The sequence below is a fragment of the Anopheles moucheti genome, chromosome 2 (assembly GCF_943734755.1).
Source record: "Anopheles moucheti chromosome 2, idAnoMoucSN_F20_07, whole genome shotgun sequence".
NCBI lineage: Eukaryota > Metazoa > Arthropoda > Insecta > Diptera > Culicidae > Anopheles > Anopheles moucheti.
The window spans coordinates 43603522-43618971 of NC_069140.1; the positions used below are offsets into that span (position 1 = coordinate 43603522).

The 15450-nt window shown below is 43.0% G+C and overlaps 3 protein-coding genes across 3 annotated transcripts; 2 read left to right on the forward strand and 1 right to left on the reverse strand.

Annotated features, from left to right (window-relative positions):
* Nucleotides 1–2139: 2139 nt before the first annotated feature.
* On the forward strand, nucleotides 2140–4796 carry LOC128296933 (solute carrier family 35 member F6). The gene is made up of 5 exons (XM_053032465.1): nucleotides 2140–2605; nucleotides 2687–2834; nucleotides 3153–3306; nucleotides 3768–4055; nucleotides 4123–4796. Exons 1-5 carry the CDS (start codon nucleotides 2529–2531, stop codon nucleotides 4605–4607), a joined length of 1152 nt encoding a protein of 383 aa, XP_052888425.1. The 5' UTR covers nucleotides 2140–2528; the 3' UTR covers nucleotides 4608–4796.
* Nucleotides 4797–5263: 467 nt separating this feature from the next.
* On the forward strand, nucleotides 5264–8653 carry LOC128310441 (MMS19 nucleotide excision repair protein). The gene is made up of 3 exons (XM_053047085.1): nucleotides 5264–5412; nucleotides 5499–8107; nucleotides 8187–8653. The coding sequence occupies exons 1-3, from the start codon at nucleotides 5325–5327 to the stop codon at nucleotides 8388–8390; spliced, it is 2901 nt and encodes a 966-aa protein (XP_052903045.1). The 5' UTR covers nucleotides 5264–5324; the 3' UTR covers nucleotides 8391–8653.
* A 591-nt stretch (nucleotides 8654–9244) lies between these two features.
* LOC128297909 (MORN repeat-containing protein 4 homolog) lies at nucleotides 9245–10328 on the reverse strand. The gene is made up of 3 exons (XM_053033624.1): nucleotides 9961–10328; nucleotides 9859–9878; nucleotides 9245–9784 (listed from the first exon to the last, which is right to left on the reverse strand). Exons 1-3 carry the CDS (start codon nucleotides 10144–10146, stop codon nucleotides 9517–9519), a joined length of 474 nt encoding a protein of 157 aa, XP_052889584.1. The 5' UTR covers nucleotides 10147–10328; the 3' UTR covers nucleotides 9245–9516.
* Nucleotides 10329–15450: the final 5122 nt, after the last annotated feature.

Sequence of the window (15450 nt, forward strand, 5' to 3'; positions counted from 1 at the left end):
TATTGATGAATGATATGACCAACACGTTCCTTTGATATCTTTAAGGCCTCTGCTATCTCGATCAACTTCATATTACGGTCATTCAAAATCATTTTGTGGATTTTTTTGATGTTTTCGTCGGTAACTACCTCTTTCGGGCGTCCACTGCGTTCACCGTCCTCCGTGCTCATTTCACCACGCTTGAATTTTGCATACCAATCAATTATTGTTGATTTCCCTGGGGCAGAGTCCGGAAACTCATTATCAAGCCAAGTTTTTGCTTCCACTGTATTTTTTCCCTTCAGAAAACAGTATTTTATCAAAACACGAAATTCCTTTTTTTCCATTTTTTTTTCACAATAACAAAAGTTGCTTGACAAAAGACGCTCTGTCTCACAAACTAATTGACATACAGACGTCAAATTTTGACACGAATCATTTGAAGGTTGGTGCTATATAAAAATAATATGCACTTAATACTAGCGGCGCCATCTATGTGTCAGACCGGGGACTTATCAGCCAACCTGTTACATAATGTCAAAAATTGTTATTTGAGTACTTTACATAATTTCTACGACAAAATGCTTTTAGGGTTAATGGTTCGAATACTTATTTTTACGTTATGAACACGTTTCCCACTCAAAATAGATATTTGTACGCACATTTCAAGTAATGCAATAAAATGTTATGAAAATTAGTTTCTATAATAACGACATTTAATGTATTTTTGACATAATTGCATAATTGCACATAATGAAATTTGCAAATTAAAAATTGAATTCTGCATACGAAACTACGAAAGGTCCAATCCGCGTAACTCGGGTGTTGACTACATTGCTGTTTAATTGTAGATATTTGTAGATTCATATACAAAATAATTTTGAAAGTTGATTATTACGAATAAGACATTAAATCATTCACGTTTTCCTCCTACTCCCTGTTTCAATGCCGAAATTGACGAAGAGGAGTACACTAAGTTAGATACCACGTTTGGAAAGGATGAAGAATACTATTCATTTAAGGAAATTGTGTTTCAAATGCAAAATCCATATGAATTAAGGATATATAAGGAAGTTGGGATGCCGTAATATAAAACGCATCAATCACGGAAATACGCCTACCGTAGAACAACCACAATAACACTGAAAATTGGAAAATGTGCACATCCCTTAACACTTAACGGGCAGTCCGATAACGGCCTCAACAGGCAGTCCGATAACGGCCTCAACGGGCAGCCCGATAACATCCCCAGCGAGCAATTCAACCACGCCTATCCATTTTTTACTCGGATCTCTCGTTCTAGCCTACATGAGACTCGAGATAAAAAAAAAACGAACACACGCGTGATACACACGCAAAATCAAGGTACGCCCTCCATCGCGCGTATACGGACATCGCAACGCACCAACACATTCAAAGCGACCGATGGACGCGTTTGTCGACAGGTACCTGGGTACTATGTGTCGTGTAGGTTAAGTTTCCTCGACTCGAAGCTGAATTTCATTCAAAGCGTCCAACCGACACCGAAGGATGTACCTATTGCTGCTGCTCGACCGATTTAATCCAATTTTCTCTTTCATTACAGCACTATCGCCACTCAAATAGTATGGGGGAAAAGAGTCTGATACCGGCTCTCACGAAAAAGCCAGAGAGTGGTTGTTGCTCACCCACCCCCCTTTTTTTGCGTAGGATCATAATTTTGCTACAACACGGCGTAGACACGCTGCAAAAGCCGCTGGGCGGCTGAAGCGGACGTGGTTACCCGGTTCTTTATCGAACATCACGGTGAGCGTGTGTGCGTGAAGGTCAAATTCGTCTTCCTATCGATGCTCTACTCGTATGTTAAATTGACGCAAAACTTAACTACGAGAACAAAAGAAATTTGACCGCCTTGTATGACGGAGGATCCTTAACACGCTCGCACCGTGTCAAAAATCGAAATATTTACCGTGGGGCTACTGCCAGAGCTTACTTGGCTTTTTGTATACCACATTACCCATTTTTGGGTCATACTGCCAGGCGGTAACTATAGGCATCGACCAAATTTGACCATTTTGACATACGATACCAGCTGTCGTTTAAAGCTTATTCGACGTCAATTTGCGGCCTGCTAGTTGGGAATGCGGAGTTGGGTTTGCATTTGCGTTGTGATCAGCTGTGATTACGACGCGGGCAGACAAGTCGCTGTGTTTTCGTTTTGTGAATGTTTGCAAGGAGAGAAAATTGGAAACCACATCGATTTGCTTTTGCGAAAACAGATTCCGGTTGGCAGGTTTATAGAATAGATGGCAAAGCAGTGTGCAAGCATTTATTGACACTTTTAATGCTTGCAGTAGCTGGGCGTTAAATTCCTTTGTCATCTTCGTAGTGATAGCTATGGTGTAGGAGCAGCCATTTACAAGATTGCTTCTTCTTGCTGTTCGCAGTTGTCGTTGGTCATCGTCATTGTTACTGTTTTTTTTTGTTTATCAAAGATATTTGTTTATCCTGCGTTATTCTCTAATTTGCTGTTGGTTGGATTGCGTGATAGTGTGATAATATAAAACAAAATGGCCTGGTCGCAAAAGCAATTCATATTCGCGCTTACTATGGTCGTGACGGGCTCGATAAACACGCTCAGCACAAAGTAAGTGGAGATTGTAGTAACGTCCCCAAGAAATAAACAAGTGCAAATTAAACATATCCATGTTTCGACTGTACATTACAGATGGGCTGATAATATCGAATCCGAAGGTTCGGATGGACAAGTACGACGATTTGTGCATCCGTTCGTGCAGGCGTGTGCAATGTTTCTCGGAGAGTTTCTTTGTTTACTTGCATTCAAAGCCGTTTACTATCATCTGCGCCGTAAGAACGTAAGTTGACCTGTGAAAAACAACCACAAGCTTTTCCTCAAACACCAGGAACTACTTGAGTATGGAAGCTATCGGAAATATGAATATTTTATGTGTTGTACGATGGCATGAACAAATAATGTGTTGATTGAAAAGTGTTCAAGTTTCGCGACGGATTCCATCATACTATGAATACGGAAACGAGCGCTTATCAGCATAAATGTCTTCCTCACGCCATACTAGCATGTTCCTTTGCTGTGTTTCGTCTATGCTCCATCACAATGTTCCTGCAGTTCTTTATTCTCCTTTTTTATTTTCGCTGCATTCCCGCATCCATAGAATGGTGCCGAAGATAGACACGATCTCGTACAGGGCAATCGTGAGTTCAGTCCCTTCATCTTATTTGTGCCGGCCATGTGCGATATGCTGGCGACCTCCATTATGTACGTCGGGTTGAATCTGACCTACCCCTCTAGTTTCCAGTTGTTAAGAGGTAAGTAAGGCATTTCTTTTGAACACTTTTAACAAAACAACATGCACGTTATTGACAGCGCAAGATCGCAAATCATTTCGCAAAAGAGACCTTATAATACAATGTGTCACATGAATAGTTCTTTGTTTAATTATGTATGCATATGGTGTTACAACAGTGACTCACGCTTCATTAATTGCATAAAGTAGACATTTTTCCACACGAAAACTTTATTTTAGAAACATTTTTTTTCTTTTTACTACACGGTTATCATAACAGTTTGACAAAATGTTGCTGTTCCTTCTAATAATACGAATAACTGCCTCTCCTTGACGAACAACAGTTGAAGCCATTTAAAATCGGCATCGAACCTTCGGCTGCTTGTTGCGAAACCATAGTTACCATAATGTTAACAACTCTCTCTATCTGCATTTTTTACGCTCTTCCTGCTTACACGTTCTTCTTTTACCACCCTGCCACAGGTTCGGTCATAATCTTTGTTGCAATACTGAGTGTCGCATTCTTGAACCGTACGCTAGTAAAACGCGAATGGTTCGGAATTGCCTTTATCATGGTCGGCCTGGTCGTGGTCGGAATGTCCGATGTGCTATCGAACGACAATACGGGTTCACAGTACACCAGGAACAATGTCATCACAGGCGATCTGCTTATTATACTGGCCCAAATCATTACGGCGGTTCAGATGGTGTACGAGGAGTACTACGTAACCGCATTAAACATTCCAGCACTGCAAGCAGTGGGATGGGAAGGCAAGTGCTTAATCCGCCTCAACCGCAAGTTCGATTAAGTTTACATTTCGGTTTTTTTTTATTGCAGGGTTCTTCGGCTTTTCCGTGCTTGGTTCTCTCCTGCTGCCCATGTACTTTATTCACGTGATGTATCCGTTCAACAGCAATGCGCACGGTGTGCTGGAGGATTTGCCTGATGCGCTCGCACAGCTGGCAAACAATTATCAGTTAATTATCGCTATCAGTGGCATGATCGTATCGATTGCGTTTTTCAACTTTGCCGGCATTAGTGTGACGAAGGAAATCTCTGCCACCACGCGGATGGTACTCGATTCAGTCCGAACGCTTGTCGTGTGGATGGTTTCATTACTGTTGGTTTGGCAAAAGTTTCACTACCTGCAGCTGATTGGGTTCGCTGGACTGTTGTTTGGCATGTGCCTGTACAATGATATTATCGTTCTACAAACGTACCGGCGCGTCAAAGTTGCTCTGTTGCTGCGCATTGGACGCCAGTCGACTGATAGAATGAGTGAAGTTATTATTAATCGGCAAGCGGATGAGCCGGACCGTTAGACTGATATAGAAACAATGGCTGAAGGGCATCTCGTGCACCAGATGTTCTGGAAATCGATTCTTGTTTAAGTGTGGGTAATGTTGTAGCTCTTGAGCTGGTACTCTCTGATGTGTGTATCATTCGAAAAAAAATATCTCAATCCATATTAATCTTTTAATGGTAGGGAAATAAACGTGAAACCAACCTGATGCTACATGTACATTATTCTAAACTGTGTTCCCGTTATTTTTTACTGCGCCAGAAGATTCTGTCTCGATAAGAAATGCAAGACAGTGTACGTGTATCCTATATGGAAATATTTGGTTGCGTTCAGTATTATTGCAGCTAAACACCATAGGAGCTGAACAGGATATGCTAAGTGGGCAACAGATGAGGATAAACGAATGAAACGAAGAAGAAAACTGCGCACAGCTCGTTAGCTAATTTAACTGTAGTCGCCCTTTTTAATTTCAAGCAGAAGTAAGCTTGTGCTATAGTTCATATACATAATACAGAAAAAAAACATGTCTTTGAAGAATATTTGAAAACTTAAACCCTGTCATCCACGCGACTATTGATAATTCCTTATATCGCTGTGGCATGTTCATGTTTCTTTGTTTTCTGTCGTGACAGTTGCCGATTGCCTGTTTTGTTGTTATCGTCCAGAAACGGTGGATCACTCTCATCGTGTTTATTAAATTGTGATCGAAAATAGTGCTAAATTATTGGCTGGAACAATGAAATTCCCCTGGTCCCACACGACGGTTGTTGATATGATAAAAAATGACCATAAAGTGGAAGAAAAGTGTCGCCAAGTTACAACTGGTAAGCATGGATTGAAGATGTATTTTGCCTTTGTTGGATTACCTTAACGTACTCTCTGTGCCATTGTCTTCCTTTTCTTTCGCCAGATATTGTGTCGGGCAAGCTCAGCATAGCGGAGTTTGTAGAAGAGCTAGGACCAGCATTGACTCACACCGATGCTTCGATACGTGCCAAGGGTACTACGCTTCTGTCCAATGTGCTTACGGACCTTCCAGTAGACTGTCTCAGTACGAGTCAGGTAGATCTACTGTGTACGTTTTACATCGATCGTTCCTTAGATCATAACAGCGTTACACCGATGGTACTGGCCGGTATTGAAGCACTGACACACATGACCAACTTCCCTGACGGTGCGGCAGTCCGATTGTTGAGAGCCCTGTTTGAACGAGTTCCGTGCCAAAGCCAGAAAAAGCCAGAACGTACGCTCTACTTCCGCACGGTCCTAACGCTTTCCACGCAGAAAACGACCGAGATGAAGGAGTGGGGTGTAGATTTCGTGTATGGCGTAATCGGTGCCATCGAGGGTGAACGAGATCCGCGCAATTTGCTGTATTTGTTCGAGCATATGCCATCGTTTATCCAGACTTACCCAATGTTTCATCTAGCAGAGGAAATGTTCGAAACGTTCGCCTGCTACTTTCCAATCGATTTCCATCCCAACCCAAATGATCCGGTAGCAATAACGAGGGAAACGCTCGCAGAACTATTGGGCAACTGTCTGTGCGCAACGCCCGAAATGGCTGGATTTGCTGTGCCCCTTTTGTTGGAGAAGCTCGATAGCAGCCTGATCATGGCAAAGCTGGATTCGCTTGCACTACTTGCACGCTGTTTGGAGTTATTGGATGTTGCAAAAATCGAGGAACATCATGACGAGCTTTGGACTGCGCTGAAAAAGGTACTCTTTCCGATCGGTACGACATCCACTGCCGAAAAGGAACTGCTCGATGCCGCTTATGCGACGGTGGAAAAACTGGTAAAAAATGCTACTAACAGCGAGTCTACTGTGAAAACTCTCCTCGATAAGATACTGCTCAGCGTAATGGGAGGACTGACGGATGGAAGCTCGAAACAGTTCGAACCGAGCCTGCGTGTCGAGCTGAGCTGTGCAAAAGCGAGTGATTACTGTGCCGTGTACGTTATAGAGAAGCTGGTACCAATGTTACTCGCACAGTTAAACACCGACGAACATATTGAGGCTCGCGTAGCAAACGTACTGGTCGATGCGATACAACGCTTGTGTGCTGTTTGTTCTTATTGGTATTGCATACACAAGCTCGATGTCGGTATCGTGGGACAGATGCATAAAAAGTTAGTCGAAATAGTGCTACAAGAAGCAGATACAAGCGAACAAAAACGATCGGCTCTATTGGCACTTGCCGCTGTCCCCGAAATGGTAACGAGCGAAAATCGGTACGTGGTGTACAGCACGATCATAAAGATTCTGTTAAATGCGGGAGTTAAACCGATGCAAACGATTGCTGCAGTCCAGGATTGCTTATTCTCGTTCGCCATTCGGTACCAGCAGGAGGTGAAAACGGTCGTGCTAGAGAAGTTGATTGCGAACGATTATGCCACGGTTGACTCAGCGATCGTACAGCTGGTGTTTAAAACGTTAGGAAAATTCTTGCTGTACCATGGTTACATGGATAAAATATTGAAATTTTTCCTTTCAAAAATATTCGATCCAGAAAATGAGAAGCTCTCTATTGTTGCAATGGACACACTAATAGATGTGGTAGAGAGTGGTCATTCAACGCAACTAGCTAAAGCGGAGCTCTATGTGCAGTACAAGCTGATCGACCAGTTCTTCGATTATAGCAACGATCGTTTAAGTTCGGATTATCTTCACGCAATGGCACGCCTTATCGGTGCCGTAGTGAAACAGCTTTCGGTGGAAGATCAGCACGAATTGATACTGAATCGTTTGCCATCGTTGCAGCTACAACGGCGTTCGGATCTTTATTTAGCTTCCGGATTGCTCGGTTACCTCGACCAAAGTGTACCACTGGTGGATCACTTTGAAAATCTCGTTACCGATCTGAGCAAGCTGGCATTAGAATCGGATGACGCAAAGGTACAAGACATTTGTAATCGACTCTTGTGCAGCTTGTTCAACCGTATGCCGGACGATGAACATCATCGTGGTGTGCTGAAGCGGCTGCTAAAAACCATCCGGACCGAACTGAAGAAACACAACCATCAGGCAGTGGTCATACTAGGATGGATCGGCAAGGGATTGATTGCACGGGGCCATGCGGAAGCAGGTGAAATCGTAGATGACATCGCGGATCTGCTCGACCATCCCACGCTGGCGCATGTTGCGGCATTAGCGTTCGAAATACTGTCGATTGAATTCCCACAGCTACATCTACCGCTGTTGCGCAATCTGTTCAAGCAAAAGCTTTTTGTGTGGATAATGAACAAGTTGGAGAAAAGGATGGAACAGTACGCGGTATCCCATCTGAAGGCATTGGCCTTTGTGCTTGCGGCCACACCACACGCGGTACTGAAGATGAACCTATCGAAGGTTGGTCCGGTGCTGCTGAAATGCCTCGCACAGGATGATGACAAAACGATACTGGAAGCGTTAACAATCGTGTTGCGTTTCACGCGCGATCACGACGCATTCATACAGGATCATCTGCAAACGTTGATACCGCTACTGCTTAAGTTGACTGTACGGGAATCATCAATGGTACGATATTGTAACCAATTAGTGTAAACTATTCAGTTTGAATATTATGCCTAATATGTATGTTTTATTTTTGTTACAGAAAATACGCATCGATGCACTCGAATGTATGCTGTACGTGTGCAAATATCCCACGTTTTTGCTGCTTCCCTTTAAGCAAAGTACACTGCTAGCGCTACAGAAACCGCTGGACGACCGGAAGCGCTTGGTGCGAAATGCGGCCGTTGCAACACGCCTGCAATGGTTCGTGGTAGGTAGCACGGAGGAAGCGAAAACCGACAAGTGAGTTTGGTCACCACGCCTACAACACATAAACAGGCTACCTCGATAAAATTCTTGCACAAGACACGTGGTCGTTCCATAAAATGCATATAAAAGCAAAGCATCGTACCGCGCTGCATTTCACCTGTAATGTTTAATCGTTTTCGTTGCTGATAATGTCCAACAATGTTTTCTTTTTATCATTTTTTCTTTCAATTCACCTATCGTTCGTTGGGATATAATATCATAGCGTTTAGTTTCGAATAAAGGACGATTTATAAAACAAAACGATTACGGCTTATGAATTCTAGACTGAAATTTCACTTTCAAGAAGGTAGTGCAATCTGGTCGATACATTTATAACAAAAGTAATATACATATATTTTTCTGTCTTTTCTTTGGGCTACAACAAATAATTGTTTGATCTAAATTGAGTAACTCTGACCTTTTTCCCATTATCGTGTGTTTCATTCTCAAATCATTCCCAAAATCCGGATTTAAACATCCTCCACTTTCAAAATGGAGCATTCCAAAATCCAATTTGAACATTCTTCACTTTCAAAATGCATCGTTCGTGATGGTTAGAACTGCAGTATCAAAACGAGGAAACCTCTCGTCTCGATGTTCTTTGAAAAACACTGCCAAATTCAACGTAGTGAGCTGTAACACCTAGGTTTTTGATAAAGTTATTGCCTCCAATCTCCGAAACGACTACGGAGGAGGAGTACTACGTGTTCCAGCAGGACGATGCATCAAAACATATGACAACTTGGCGTCGGAAGTTCCTCCAAGTTCTTTGTGAAAAAAAGTTATTTATTCGGGAAGATAACAAACAGACCATATATCGTATCGACATAGAATAGATAAACATATTGTGGAGGTAGTTTAAATTTATTGGATGAATACGATCACGGTATCAACACTATCTCTAATTCTTGGTCGACGCTTAATTATAAGTTCTTAAATCTTACAACAACAAAAGTACTAGCCATACTGTTAAAAAAAACATGTTCAAAAAACAGAACAAACATTCAACGAACCAATAGCAGCGCATCAAAAGGAACATATCCAACAGCTAAACCGATCGCCTATGAACCTTAGCGTGTGTTGTCGATTTCAATAAATCGGGCCCCCAAAACCCTCGGCCGCACTTAACTACCCTGATCGCACTGTGCACGTGCCATTAGGGCCACCTTCTGGGCACGATTAATCACATCCGGACAGCGCTTCTTCCGCACCAACCGACAATCTTGGAAGAAGCCTTCGTTGCGCGGGAATCCGTGGCTCTGGTCGCTGAACGTAATCAGTCCCAGACCCCAGATGCGTCCGCCACGGAACTCACCCTCGTACTTCATACCGTCCGCCCGCCAGAACACACCGTGCCCGTGGAACCAGCCCTGCATGAATTCACCCTCGTACCTGTACGGACGGTAGCAGTAAAACAGAAAGGACATTAAAACCATAAAGTGGAGGTCCTCGTCGCGTCCGCTTACTTGGCACCATCTGGAAAGCACTGAAATGAATAAAAGCCCACATATTAGCCAATCGTCACGCACAGGTGTGTCGACGAGGTGCGTAGCAATCCGCTTGCTTACCATTACGCCGAGCCCGGAACAGACACCGTTGCTGAAGGCACCATCGTACCGGGTACCGTCGGAGAACATCATTGAACCCATGCCGTGCTTTTGGCCCCGCTGGTTCCAATCGCCAATGTAGCGTGTCCCATCGTCATACCGATAGCCGCCACATTTGACCACACCCGTCTGGATACTGTCCATCATTGTCTGCCCGCAAGAGGGTCTTCTTCTGACCGTTCCGTACGCTTGCCACACCGTTACTGTCCAACCGTATGATTTTTCATACACTTCTTATGGTGTAGTCTGCTGGTGGCGGTGTGTGGGTTGTCGCTTACTTTCCCTCTCGTTGGTTAGACCTCCGCTGCTGGCTAGAACTCGAATGTAAATCCGATTTGCCGAACCATGCGCGATGGATGGACGTGAAATGGATTTACTTCTTGTACGATTTCCTAGATCGATAACACAGTACACATGGACCAAATCTAATTAGTTGCGTAGTACATACTTTTATTCCTTCTGTAACCCTTACTATCAACTTGTACCAAAACTCTTTGTACAGGTGCTTGCAGATTAAAGTCATTTTAATTAATTTCTCCTTGATTGGTTTGGATCCTTGGGTTTTACAAACCGCTTCAGTGAAGGATCAATCCCCTTGGAGGCCCAGGGCGGAATTATAAATGGGGCCTCTAATTTTAAAAATGATGAATTGGATGTCATTGAAGCCCTTGAAATGAGACAAAGCTAAAGGCGAAGTAAGAAGGGGCCCCTGAACTCACTTTGAATCATCCCACGTGTAGTTCGCGGTCAAATTTCGCCAGGGGCCTCTTGTGGTACCCTTCGGGGCCCCCTCTAGCATAAGGAGAGGGGGGTCTATGTATACACCTTTTACTGTTACACACATTTTTTGGGGCCTCCAACACGGCGAGGCCCTAGGTGACCACCTACTCCGCCTACCGTTTGATCCGCCGTTGATCCCTTTTCTCAACTCAACCACGAATCCGAAGATCAAACTATTAAATAACACTGTCCACAAAATACTTCATATAAACACGTATGTACGAAAAGCGTTTAGAAGAAAGCATCGCCACCAGCAGATGCTGAATAATTGCTTGCGATTATGTACTGAGTATATAGTTTCACCGACGAGCTGAGCTGTGCCGGTGCTCGAAGGACGTGGACATCGCTCAGCATACGACGATACGGATAAAGAGCAGTACAATAGATGTTAATATCACATATCACATATATCAGCAGATTGACTCGCGGTACTGTTTGCCTCCCACATTCCCACGTGGTTATTCTTCTTCTTGATGACAATCTTTGTTGGGGGACAAAACAGAGAGCAAAATGGAAAGAATTAATCATCGTAGGTGTTTAGTGTCCAGCTCACAAAAGCTACAGGAGCGCACGGTCTCTCAGTCGTCATTGCATATTAATTTGAAGCGCTTTTCCTTTCGTTGAAATCTCCGCGCACGCGCAATCGGACACGCCAAAAAGCGACCGCTTTTGTGATTTCTGACACCAAGAGAGCATCCACGAAAGGAGATAACATCAATCTGATCCGCACAAGGATCCGCCATGTTTGTACATAACATATTGATATCACATACTCACGTTATCATTCGCTTTGATGGTATTGATCAATCATCAGTATGAGAGATCTTCTGCTATTGGCTATTAGTTACACATAATATCAAACAAGGGCCCTCTCCGGAGAGCGATCGATAGAGTAAATAGCTCAGCTACTGTGGGGAGAATCCTCCGTCTCATTTCATCCATCCAGTTCCTACAGTGCGTCTCATAACAGTGCAGCAGGTAAGTTTTTTAATCATTAGGAGTATGAAACATGGAGTGACACTATTTCCGAAGACATTATTCATTGCTTATTGTTCGGTTATTTTCCAATATTCATATCTCTTGTCGTCATGGAATGTCCGGGGGTTTAGAAGGATTCCATTTATAAATATATTCCATAAATATTCCACATTGTTATTTCCATAAAAACAAACTTGTGCATATTTATGGTACGCGCTGTGTTGTTTGGACGAACGGAAAGAGATGAAAGATCAGTTGACGGATCAAGCGCCATGATCACTAGAGGGAAGGGTACAGCTAAATGAAATGATACCACGTGGTACGGAAATTTGTGCTACCTCTTCGTTGATCATGCTCTCTTGGTGTTGGAAACCAAAAATTCCATCGTTTCTGGAGCGTTTTCGACGGACGGAATGGCGCAAAATACGAAAGAGATGCAGGATCCGTGTTGCCTTTTCCCCCTTCACTCTACTGCGTTTGATAGGAATGTGAAAGGAATGTTCTTTTATAAACCTCAATTCTCACATTCCGGTCACCAAAGAAATTGAATTTATGGGCATTTATGGATGTATGTGCCTTGCCTTTTTATCACTGACAACTATGAAAGTAAATAAACGTAAAAATGGTTTGTTGCTGCATGCTATTCAGTGCCAGTGCCATCTTCTTATCTAAATTGCTGAGCCCATTTGGATTGGGTAACATTGCCAACCGGTTTGCTGCGCGTACGACGTGTTTACCGGATGCTGTGCGCAGCGTCACTACGCGAACTGTTCCGTCCTTGCCAGGATGAACCGAAATAATACGCCCCATTGCCCGCAAGGTAGGATGCATGTTGCCTTGTTTAAAGATCACCAGTTGGTTTTCTTTTAGGGATACTGATCGACCATTGCAGTACTTGGCTCGCGCTTGCAATTGCTGTAAGCAAGTGAACCGTGACTCCTTTCATGCTTCCAGCCCGAATGTAGCAGCAAGCACCATACGCCACTTGTGATGCATCTGCGAAAATGTGTATCTGCAGATTTGTAGCCGAGTGTTGTGAAGTGTAGCGCGGAATGCGTAAATCACGAAATGATTCTAGTGAAGAGTGAAACCTTAACCATTCATGCTGTAAGTGCGATGGGAGTTCGCTATCCCAGTCCCATGCCTTTCCATCCTTCTTAAGCGACCATAGTTGCTGCATGAATAGTTTAGCGACGATTATCGTTGGACCCAGCAAGCCGAGAGGGTCGAAGATCTTGGCTATATAAGACAAAACTATCCGCTTTATCAATCCGCTTGGTATCACAAGTTACAAAACTGGCCGATTCCGGGGCATTTTGTCCCAACTTCAAGTTTCGCCAGGGGCCTCCTGTGGTACCCTTCGGAGCCCCCTCTAGCATAAGGAGACTGGGCCTATGTATACAACTACTTCACACATTTTTTGGGGCCCCCAACACGGCGAGGCCCTAGGCGACCGCCTACTCCGCCTACCGTTTGATCCGCCGCTGAACCGCTCAAAAGTTAATTAAATGTATTACTAACTTTTCATAACTCATAATAGCTTTACTCAATGTGGCATTGGAAAGTGAATTAGAATAAACCATAGAAAGTGCAATTTTGGACATAATGCAAGTGACACCATTGTAGTTAGAAAATTAAAACACACAAAAGAAATGGTGGTTCTTCTTCTTGAGCGGCACAATAATATCAAGAGGCCATTTCTGGCCTTCTTTGACTTGCTGGCTGGATTGGTAATTCTGCGTACGGGGAAATGGTCCCGATGTGATTTTGGTCCGGTCCTGTCTTGTCCAGAAGACCAGCGCCGGTACCAATACACGAGCCGAAGCCGAGCCGCCGGGACGGTTTACTTGGATAAAATTTCACACCAAAAAAAATTAATCAACTTTTCTGTACAATCCGTGAGTTTTCTATAAGAAAAAAGATTTCACTAAGAGTTCAATAAATTATCCAAGCCGCTTATCAACTTATTTTTACGTGAATACACTAATGCACTTATTTTCGCTAGATTTTGAGGAATTATTTTCATACGCATTGATTTTACTTTAACTATTTCTGTAGTAGGCACAGTTGCACACTGAATGATCATGATCGCTGGAACTAGCTGCACTCAAACCGCAGTTAAACCGGTTACAATGCGGATCGTCTGCTCCGGTTATGTTTCACTGAGTAGCATAAATGTGCATTTAGACACCTGCACACCCAGCCTGCAGCAGCAGCAACAACCTCGTTTGAAACAGAAAAAGCTGTCCTGTCTTGCGACTACCACCTCAATCAAACAACCACCCGGTAACATCCCTAATCACAGGTGCAGTTTTCACTTTCATGCCACCATTATCAAACATGCTACGGTTTACTGTTGCCCATCACCTTTCCCACTCTTAATAACACTCGAATAGTGCATCCAGTACCTGCTGTTACCGGACACTGCCAGCAACCTTCCGGCGGGATGTTCGCGTTATTCCGAGATGTAGCCTAGCGCGCGTCACTGTATCGAGTGCGTGGTCGATTTGCAACGAAACCATGCAGGAGTCGCAAAGTAGGCAACGTTTGTGGCGTCGGATGCCTTCTCCCACTACCGGCGGGCTACTCGAACGAAGCAACATGCGTAGCGAGTAGCAAAGCGCATCATCCAAGCAACTCAGCACCGTGCATGGTGTGCATTTTCCGTGTCGGATGAATCTAGTACACATATGCACGGTGGGATATGTGATCGGACTTACGGAAGCGGAGGTGTATGAAACTGAATTCAAATATTTTGTACGGAAATGTTGAAACTGAAAGTTGATCGTAATGTGAATTATTGGAGTTGGAAAAGGTCTTAACAGGAGAATTTTTATTTCACTGTTTAAAAGTTGTTAAAAAATGGCATTATCATATAATATTTTTTTCAAGAAAGTTTGAAAAGAATCTTTTGGCTTGTTAGTTAATTTACCACAGAGTTTCAATCGTGTTGCAATTTGATGTGGGATATCTCTCTCTCTTCATGGCGTACTAAGGCTGCGGTTGCTATTTATGGTTTACTAGTCATCATGTCACCAGGGATGTGGTATCTTTGATTGCAAATTCGTTTTCGTGTTCAACATTCAGCTAAATTTAGATATAACCAGTATCACTTCAAGTATCACTAACCGATATAAATGGTTCATTACTTCCCATGGCAGAGCTGTTTAAGATCTAGCCAGTTCCCCCGAATCTGTATGACTGACATAATTGTTTAAAAAAATAAGTAAGAAAAGCATCAAAACAGAAAAAGCAAAGAAACAACACTACTTCGAAGAGCAGCAAATAAAAGAGGATAATGCAGAAGGTAAAAAAGTTAAGTCGTTGCAAATAAAATTAAATATTTATTGCGCAGTTCTAGCTAAATCACCTCAACTTTCACGCTCATATCAACTACTGCCACAAATTAAACTTATAAAAGATTGCTGAAAATAAGCAAGAAGGTTTGGAAGCACTTTTACAGACGAATATGATACGATATTTATTTAAAGCTACTAATTAAAACGTTCACTACTACTAGTAAAGCTACTGTTTCCACGACGGTTAAAACGGTTATTGTGCCAAATGTATGAATTAGTAATTTACTGTCCAAATCGATCATTTAATGCCATGAATCATACACATTTGAACAATGAACTACACAGATTTGATCTTTTTTTTCTTTAATGAAATTGACGGATTTGGTGAGAATGC